Source organism: Chrysochloris asiatica, unplaced genomic scaffold (genome assembly GCF_000296735.1).
Source record: "Chrysochloris asiatica unplaced genomic scaffold, ChrAsi1.0 scaffold00100, whole genome shotgun sequence".
NCBI classification, from domain to species: Eukaryota; Metazoa; Chordata; class Mammalia; order Afrosoricida; family Chrysochloridae; genus Chrysochloris; species Chrysochloris asiatica.
Window position 1 is genome coordinate 713,821 of NW_006408618.1, and position 10,446 is coordinate 724,266.

Below are 10,446 nucleotides of genomic sequence, written 5' to 3' on the forward strand. Positions count from 1 at the left end.
ACTACTTCCCATTGAGTTGATATTTTGAGCTACTACATCAATAAGTATAGGTCAGGTTCATCAAATTGTAGCAATTTACACTCATTCCCTTTATCAGATCTTTTTTTTATATTCCACTAGTCACATTCTGATTATCAAGCCATTGAGGTTAGGTCAAATGGGTACGATCTGCAAGTTTGGGCATTTTGGTGCATCTCCCCTCACTTCATATCATCTGGATGCTTCACTCTGAGCTTTAGCCTGCCATGGCTTTGTCCTTTTCCATGGGCTCAGGAGTCCCCAGTTCTCACTACACTTCAGACCAGCCAGCCCTTCCTTGTCTCTCTCTCATCTCCAGGTAAACTTGAGTCTGTGGAATATGGTTGAACTCAGCCCATTTCTTCACTGCTGCTTTTCCTCCTCTTCGACTCACCAGTAGACCAACATGGTCACCAGCAAGCTTACATGCCTACTCATGTGTTCCCTTTGAGTCTTGGAGGGGGGTTTGTCCTTAAGAGACTTGATTACTTGTCTTGATGGCTTCTTTATAAACATCTTGCTTTTTGTAGTAGCCAATCACACTGCCATTTTGGTTTTGGAGTTTTCCTACTGATCTTTCTTTGATAATGTATCTTCTGTTGCTCTAGCTGTTCCAGTTGGGTCTACTCATCCTTTCTAGTGGGAATGTCCCACCTCAGATAGTTCTATATGGGGAATATCCCATTACCTTTTAATTATCCTTTTCCACAAACTATTGGAAACTCCTTTGCATACGTCTTCTTTTGAACATTATCCCCACATTTTAGAGGAATAGAAAAAATACAGCATCTGTGTTAGGTTTTTGTGTTTGTTAGGTGCCATAGAATCGGTACTGACTCATAGCAACCCTATGCACAACAGAACGAAACGCTGCCTGGTCCTGGGCCAACCTCACAATTGTTGCCATGCTTAAGCCCATTGATGCTGCCACTTTGCCAGTTCATCTCACTGGATGTCTTCCTCTTTTTCTCTGACCCTCCACCTTATCAAACATGATATCCTTCTCCAGTGACTGTTCCCTTCTGACAATATGTCAGAAGTATGAGAGCGAATGAGAGATGAAATTTGGCCATCCTGGCCTCCAAGGAGCACTCTGGCTGTTCTTCTTTCAAAACAAGATCTGTTGGTTCTTTGGCAGCCCATGGCACTTTCAGTATTCTCCTCCAACACCATAACTCAAAAACGTCAATTCTTCTATGGTCTTCCTTATTCACTGTCCAGCTTTCATATGCATATGATGTTATTGAAAATACCATGGCTTGGGTCAGGCACACCTCAGACCTTAAGCTGATATCTTTGCTCTTTAATACTTTAAAAAGGTCTTATGCAGCAGATATGCCTAATGTAATAAATACATCGTTTGATTTCTTGACTGCTGCTTCCATGAGTGTTGAAAGTTGATCCATGAAGGATGAAGTCCTTGACAACTTCAGTCTTTTCTCTGTTGATAAGAATGTTGTTTATTGGTCCAGTGGTAAGGATTTTTGTTTTCTTTACATTGAGATGTAATCCATACCAAAGGCTGTGCTCTTTGATCATCATCAGTAAATATTTTAAGTCTTCTTCACTTTTAGCAAGCATTGTATCATCTGCATATCACAAGTTGTTAATGAGTCTTCCTCTAATTCTGATGCCACATTTTTCTTCGTATAACCCAGCTTCTCAGGTTATTTGCTAAGCATACAGGTAGAATAAATATAATGAAAGAACACAACCCTGTTGCACACCTTTCTTAATTTTAAACCATTCAAATAGTAAATCCTAGAGATTGTAGTGCTGTTGTCTTCATGTGGTACTCATACTTACTTTTCATTTACATTTTTAATATCTAAATTTAGAGTAAAATAATTAAGACGGAAACCCTGTACAGGGTCCCTATGAGTCCAAACCGACTGTATGGCACATAGCAACAACAAAAACAATCAATTTGAACTGCAGGGTTGACAGTTTGAACTCAACCAGTTGCTCCTCAGAAACCCTCACTATGTTTTGGAACCAAATCATTGGCACTTAGCAACAACAATGAAAAAAAAATGTAATGCAACTTTTCATTCTAGTTGAAACTTTTTTGTTAATAAAACTAAATGGATAGAATCAGTTTTTAGGCAATTAGTCAATTTAATGTTTGAGATTTTTAATATGAGTATTCAGTTTTTTGTCTTTGATATATAGGTTCTGAAATAAGTATTTCTCTTTGACTTGTAGGTTCTGCTATTGATTGACATCCAAGTTTCCTACATCAACACCAATCATGAAGACTTCATTGGCTTCGCAAAGTATGTGAAACAGTTGATTGCCACATACATTTCTCCTGCTTTTCTGTGTATAGAAAATGCATTGAATTTCTACTATAACCCTATTATCTTTTTAAAGTATAATCTGTGTTAGATTGACTCCAAATCTTTCTTCTTAGGAGGTCTGAGCCTCATGTCCATGTGGCAGGGGTATTTACTGTTCTCTTGATAAAGTAGTTGGCTCCTTCATCATGCAACATGTGAAATTGTAGGAGTCTTAGGTATTCATTGTTTTTGGATGATGATCTGAGGTTTGTACTTGAACTCCCATAGATATTCAGTAACAGATGTACATTTAAGATTTGTTTGGGAACAATTTCTCACATAAATTTGAAATATCAAGTGCAATTCACAGGATATAAGCAGTTTCAACTTCCCCAAGTCAGAATGTGGAGGCCTTTTTTTGTGTGTTTTTAGTAACTATCCCTTTTAAAGGAGCTCTGGTAGCATAGTGGTTACGAATCGGGCTGCGAACCTCAAGGTCAGCAGTTCAAAACTACCAGCTGTTCCACAAGAGAAAATGAAGCTTTCTGCTCCCGTAAAGATTTACAGCCTCAGAAACCCTGTACAGGGTCGCTATGGATCAGAACTGACTCAACGGCATTTAACAACAACAACAACATCTCTTTTAAGTTTAGACATAATAGTTTGGAATGAATATTTTCTTTTCTATAAAGTATATATACTTTATATATATTTGCATATATATAAATGTAATGTAGGCATTATGCTTATTCAGGTTTGGTTATTCATCATGTGACATTTTCAAGACTCTGAATTCTCCTGCCATTTTGGTAGAACCAGTTTTTGTTTGTTTTTTTATGTTTAAAGAAGTTTGAGTGCATATTAGTGATTCCAACTGAAAGTATATAAAATACAGACTATTTTAATAAAGCCTACGAACAATTACTTGAATGTGTGTTCAAGTTGTTGTTATGTGCTGTTGAGTCGGTTCTGACTCATAGTGAACCTGTGTATTGTTTCCAAAGAGCAGCTAGGAGGTTTGAACTGTTGATCTTGTGGCTCAAACTGACCTTTTGGACCATTGCATTATGCTGCAGCATCACACCAAGAATGGGGATAGATAAAATGTGTCAAGATTTCCAGTTTATCCATTTAATTATATCCTGACTTAGAAGAAATCGGTATATAGATCCTGTGACCTAAACATTGGCACTAGGAATTTGTATTCATGTTTTAGGAAAAAAGGGGTTTGTTATTTAAGAGAACATTGTTTCATTCCATATTTGGGTATAGTTGTGGTAGCCTAATCAATAGTATACAAATATTTTTCATGCACTGGCTATTAATATTTTGTGACAAGTTTATTTTGATCAGTCTTTTTCTGTTGATGACTTACATGTAAACTGTCAGAACGCAGTGATAAATATGTTCCCTTGTCTAGTTGTTTTTCTAGCCACCCTTTCCACCCCACCTCTAGATAGGTATTTCTTGCACAGTCATTTGCAGAGACCTGTTACCTTTCTCTTCTTGCCCCCATGTCCCTTACCACCTCCATTGCTCATTACCTTCTGCAGAATCATCAGAGGAAGCAACTGAAACTCTCATATGCCTCCATGTCCCTAGGCCTGCAAGGTAGAGCTGAGAATTTCTGCCTAACTCCCAGCATGGCCAGTGAACTTCATGTGGCCTGTACCAAACTCAGTCCAGTTGCTAAGGGGGAACATATAGAGGATGCCATAATCTGTTTGAGAAAATTCTAGTTTTGAACGTGTAATGTGACCCTTATAAAATTTAAACCATGCCTCCCTGCTTTTCTTGAAACTTTTTTTTCTGAAATTATCCTTTTCTTTTCTTTTTAAAGATTGTTGTTGTTGTTAAGTGATGTCAAGATGCCTCTGACTCACAGTGACCCTGTGTAAGGTTCCTAAGGATTGGTTGGTAAGCTTGAACCACCCACCTTGTAGCTCAAACCGACCTGGCAGTCCAGTGCATTAACCTGCAGCACCAAATCTGGACTCCATTTGTAAAGATAGATGCTCCCAAACTTATTTCTTCCTAAGTAAATTTTAGTATTTTCTAAATCAGAAATTGTTGGACTACATTGTCATTTTTATTTCTAGGGTTTGAAAGGCATATCATTTTGTTAATTCAAAGACTTTCCAAACACAGCCTTTTGATTAAGTCTTTGTAATCCAGGTAACCACTTCATTTTCAACAGTAAAATGAGTACTAAGCCTTTATGATGCTATGGAAATAAAAGAAACATTGTTCAAACTGCTCTAGAAATCCATCAACTTTGCGTATTCCTCATCTAATTTAAACTGCTTATCTCAACCTTCTTAAGAGGACTAGTTTGGGAGGCTGCAGTACAAAGTTTAGTACTGATGAGCTGTGAGTTTGCCATTTCACTTAACCTTTCTGTATCTCAGCTTACTGATCTATAAAATGGAATAATAATTTGTGTTTTATATACCTTTCAGGGTTGTTGGAAGATGAAATTAATGAAGTTATGTGAAAATAAAAAAACTGTCGTTTGGTCTATAAAAGTGAGAGTGTGTCTCACACACACAATTTTGATAACTAGATGCACCATTTAATTTTAAATGGAATTTATAATGGCTTAAGTATGATTGCCATTGAAATAAATATTTTGGTAGCTAATGTCGTTCTTTTCAAATGTATTCTTTTGGACTGAGACTCAGAGGTAAATGTTCTTTCCATTTGTATACTGAGTTAGAGTACAGTTCAGTGTGACTTGGAATAATTATGAAAATGAAGAAATGTTCATTTCAAAGTCACTTTGAGGGATAGTGGTATTTTTTGTGCTTTTAAAAATTAGAAAAATATGGTTGTAGCTATAAATTTTAAAGTTGGCAGAGATGCTGTTTCCATCAAGGAAGAAAAGTCAAGCATATTTGAAGACAATTATGTAAGTATTTTTGAGTTCCAAAGATAGAAATTAAGGTCTGGAGTTGAGGAAACTAAGCACGTTTTTTCTTGAGGTTTTTATAGGATTGCCAGATTTATAGGCTGGTGAGATAAATTGATTTTCTTTCTACTGATCGATGACTTTTGGGTCTGAAAAAAAAAGACAAACTGCTAAAATTAAATGATTAGATTATTAATTTTCAGAGTAGTATTTAAGCCATTTCTTTCTGCTATAGAATTCTGCCATGTTAAATATGTGGAACTTTTTTTTTTTTCTTCCTCTTCCAGTTATTTGTTAAACATGAAGCGTAAAATATGTACCATGTGTAGTGTGGCCAAGTAAGCTCTGCTGTAGGATTGCTTTGGAATTTCCTGATTTTATAAGTGGCTTGATTTTCCAACTGTAATATAGTTTCTGAACCTAAAGTTCAGTATTTCAGAAAAAAAGAAGAAAAAGAGTAACTTTGCTCATTATTTAAGGATTTAACTTTTCATTCTTTCCTTTTTTGGGGGTAAAAAACACATTTTTTTTTAATTGCAAGCTAACTAGGTTTTGTTATTTAAGAAAATAAGAGCTAGTTCAGTTTCTTCACTCACTTCTCTTCCTTCTCAAGAAATCCCACTTCTTGAATAAAAAGGCAAGCTTGTTAGCTGAATGCCTTGGGAAATGAGCTTTCAAATTCTTGTGCTCTTCTCCATTTGTTTCTTGGGCACAGTTGACCTTCTCAGTTACTAAGATTTATGCTCTCCTGTGGTTTCAAAAAAGATGGGCTTCATGAATGGACCATTAAAGTAATATCTGTATGCTATATGCAGCAGACGAAGGTCTGTTTTTTAATCTGCTGAGTAGGTTTCAACACCTGTTTTCTCACAGTTGAAATGATACACTGTGGATTTTGGTTCTTGTCATATGAGCACCATGAAAATTCTATGGGTTGTTTCATTATATCTTTTTCCTGATCCTCTGGAATGCTTCTGTTGCCATTTTACTAAAGGCAGTATATGTGAACCTTGGCACCAAATTCCAGACTGAGCCTTGGTCTTTTCTTCTACATTCTTATGCTTTTTCCTAGTATTGAATTGTAGTTTTTATAATAGTATTTTTGTTCCTATTCTTATATGAGAATGTTCTTTCCTAGAATCAAATAAACAGTGGAGTGTAAAAGGATTCTAGAGTGATTTTCTGTGCAAATTCAGGAATCATATGCTTTGTTTCTTGTTGGGATAATTATCAGGTAGAAATACATGGCCAAGTAACATCATTAATGCCACCTATTCCAGTAAGTTACATATCCCATTATTCCACAGACCATTTTAAAGAGTGAACTTTTACTTTACCCTTTAATCCTCAAATCCCTAATTTTAAACTTATCTTCAGTTTTACATTGACTCTTAGGAAATGAGTCAACTGTGTTTCATGTGACCTAGTCTTTTTTAGAAACATAAATGTATTATTTCATAGTTTAAGAGGATAGAGGTCCAAATTCAGGTTGCCCAACTCTAGGTGAAGACCTTCTCTGTTGTTTCTAGGGGAAGGTCCTTGTCTGCTTTAAACATCTGTTTTGGTAATCTCCTTGTGTTTTAGCATCAATCTTCCTCTGAGCCTAAGAGGTTCTCTCAGTACAGGGACCCTGGGACCAGAGGACATGTGCTACACCTCCCAGCTCATCTTTCTTGGCAGTCGTAAGTCCCTCTATCCTCTTACTTCTCTTTCCTTTTATTTCTCTTAAGACAAAAGGTGATGCAGGCACAAACCAGGAAAGCCCACTTTACAGTGAATTAGGGCTGCATCCTACTCTCCCTAATCTCTTTACAACTGATTGGCCTATCATATCAGATTATATCCTGGGGATAATTACATCATTACTAAACTGCCAAATCAAATCATTGTATAACTTTTAAACTACTGAGAAACATGGCCCAGACAATTTGACACATATTTTGAGGAGATACAATTCAATGTATGATATTCCACCTCTGACCCCACAAAATCCATGCCCTTGTCCACATTCTAAATACTTTCATCCCATTATGTCATTCCCAAAGTCTTAAAATCAGACATCCAAATTCCTGTCTGGGGAAAAACTCTTATTTATCTGTGAATCTAGAATAGAAGATACCTGCTTCCAAAGTATGATGGTGGAACAAGCAAAAGGTAGACATTTCTTTTGCAAATGGGAGAGATTGGAGGGAAAGAGGCATTATAGGCACTAAGCAAGTTCAGAACACAGTCAAAAATTTTATATTCGCTCTCAAGGCTCAAAAATAAGGATCTACTCTCTGAGACCATCTAGGATATTACCCTTCACTCCAGACTCTGGGTGTTGTCTCGGTTCTTTGGATTTTGGTTGAAGACTCTTCAGCCCTGAACTTTAAGTCTACCTTCCAGGCCAAGTGGGATGGCAACTCTGATCCCTCGACTTGGGTGAACATATTGTTCTAGGCCATCTGAGTGACAGTCACACCATTTTCGCCCTAGCAGGTCCCATTCCTTTGCCCCTTGGGCACTGTATTCTTCTCAGCTTTGAGTAGCAGATTCCATCCTCATCCCTCTGTCCCTTGTGAATGGCAGCCCCATATTCCAGAATCAGTTTGGCTCAGATCTAATTCTCTGAAACCTAGGAGGCTTTGACCCTATTCTTTGATACAGAAGTGTTCATAATCTCACATGGGGATAATATATAGGAACTCTCTAAAAATGCTTCTTTGCTGTTGGACAGTAGTGTTCATTAGTGTTGAGAGAAATATTTTATAATTTGTGCTATGCAGTAGCCACTAGTTCCATGAAGCTATTGAGCACTTGAAATGTGAACAGGGAAATGGAGAAAATGAATTTTTAATTTATTATTTCAGTTAATTCCATTTGAAATTTAAATAGCCTCATATGAATACTAGCTACTGTATTGGATGGCACAACTCTTAGTGTATGATGAATCTAGGTTATTGTCCAAGACCCTTCTTAAAGAATCCTATTCTCTGACATTTCGGTGGTTTATCTGCTGCTAAACAAGTCCTGGAGCTTGTGTATATATAATCAGCTCTTTAAATGTGCTGTCACTCAAGGATAAGTGACAGGCCTTCCCCTTTCCACTGTCATACTCCTTAGTTTATATGCTCCCGTTGTTCTGTTTTAGTATTTTCTCCACCATGGTAACTAGTGAAATTTCTTTTAATTACAAGTCTCCTGTATAACAGATGTACAGTGATAGAGGTAGACATACCATTAAATTGGTCATGGAATCTCCATTTCTTGTGGAGTTGCCATTTCCTTGAAGAGCTTAACCATTGCTTGAGTTTGCCTACACTCTTACAACGTTTTTTCTTTTTTCTCACCTCCCTTTTACTTTTGGACCACTGCAGTCTTGTATTTGTTATACCTCTCTAAGAAACTGTTTTGTGCTAGAATAATATAATTAATCTAATGGATGATTTGGAGTCCTCCACTTAATATCATTAGCTGTTCTTTGTCAAAAGAATCTGTCCTTCTTCAGTGACCCTCCCTCTTTCCTGATTTTCCTTTTTCTTCTTCTCAAGCTTCTTTTGGAGCTCCTTATCCTCTGATCATGTCTTAATAACTGGTTTTTTATCAGTACTCTTCCCTTGTTGTTGTTGTTGTTGTTAAGTGCCATTGAGTTGCTTCCGACCCATAGCAACCCCATATAGGGTTTTGATGGAGTGGCTGATGAGCTTCAATTGCTGACCTTGCGGTTAAAACTGACTTTGTAATCCAGCGCATTAACCCACAGTACCACCCTCATTTTTTTTTTTTTTTCACTTGCTGCACATCCTTGACAGATGTGATCTTCTCTAATGGTTTTAGTTCTGTTTACTGAAATTCAGATATCCATTCTAGAGCTTTTCCTGGACTATGTCCCATATTCATCTGCTGACAGTACATCCCAATGGAACTTCAAAACAGTGGTTCAAATTAAGCTCATCATTTGTTCCTAGATCTCATACTTGCTCCATTGTTGCCACTCTCTGTAGATGGCTACTTCCAGTTGTTTAAACCAAAAACCTGTCTATGACATTTTACTATCTGCAGATGTAAAAAAAAATTGTACCAAGTCATTTGGATCCTACTTTCTTATTTATTGAATTTTTCTACTCTTTATCATCACTGATACTATGAAAGATCACCATTTCCTGCTTGGGTTAACTATGACAGTCTCCCTGACACTTCTCATGTTCATTCCCATTCCTCCTGAGATTCCTTATGATTTTTACAGTGAAGTCTATACTCAGTAGAATAGTTCTCTGCATCTGTCTTCTGCTAGCCTCTTCTGTCTATTTAATTTTCACTATTTTTTTCTACTCCCCTCATCAACTATGCGCTCCACTTAAGCTGGTTATTTTTAGATCCCTCAGGCAACTATCCACAACTTGTCTGTCAGTTTGTCATATGTGGTGGCTTGTAAGTTGCTGTGATTCTAAAAGCTATGCCACTGGTATTTTAAATAGCAGCAGGGTCACCCATGGTGGACAGGTTTCAGATGAGCTTCCAGACGAAGACAGGCAGGAAAAGGAGTGACAAACTACTTCCAAATATTTAGTCACTGAAAACCTTATGAATAGCGGAGAAACACTGTCAGATATAGTGCCAGAAAATGAGCCCCTCAGGTTGGAAGGCACTTAAAATGCGACTGGGGAATAGCTGCCTCCTCAAAGTAGAGTTGACCGGGAATGACAAATTGAAGAGGAACGGTGTTGCATTCATCATCAAAAAGAACATATCCAGATCAGTCATGAGGTACAACGCTGTCTGTGATAAGATAATATCCATGTGCCTACAGGGAAGCCTAGTTAATACCACTATTATTCAAATTTACACACCAACCACTAAAGCAAGTAAGGATTAAATAGAAGAATTCTACTAATTTCTTCAATCTGAAATTGATCAAACATGCAGTCAAGATGTATTGATCATTACTCGTGATTGAAAGGTAGGGAGCAAAGAAGAAGGATCAGTAGTTGGAAAATATGGCCTGGGTGATGGAAATGATACTGAAGAACGCATGATAGAATTCTGCAAAAGCTATGATTTCTTCATTTCAAACACCTTCTTTAGACAGCATAAGAGATGACTATACACATGGACCTCATCAGACGGAATACATAGAAATCCAGTTGACTACATCTGTGGAGAAAGGTGATGGAAAAACTCCATATCATTAGTGAAAACAAGGCCAGGGGCAGACTATGGAATCAACCATCAATTACTCATATGCAAATTCTGACTGAA

The 10,446-nt window shown here is 37.1% G+C and overlaps 1 protein-coding gene across 4 annotated transcripts in view; it reads left to right on the plus strand.

The window, feature by feature from the left end:
- The window catches only part of DNM3 (dynamin 3), a 1,007,215-nt gene that overhangs the window by 480,282 nt on the left and 516,487 nt on the right, over positions 1-10,446 (plus strand). For all 4 annotated transcript variants that reach the window (XM_006867044.1, XM_006867045.1, XM_006867047.1 and 1 more), the window contains exon 12: positions 2,224-2,294. In XM_006867044.1, coding sequence (XP_006867106.1) covers positions 2,224-2,294 — 71 coding nt within the window. The remainder of the gene's footprint in view (positions 1-2,223; positions 2,295-10,446) is intronic.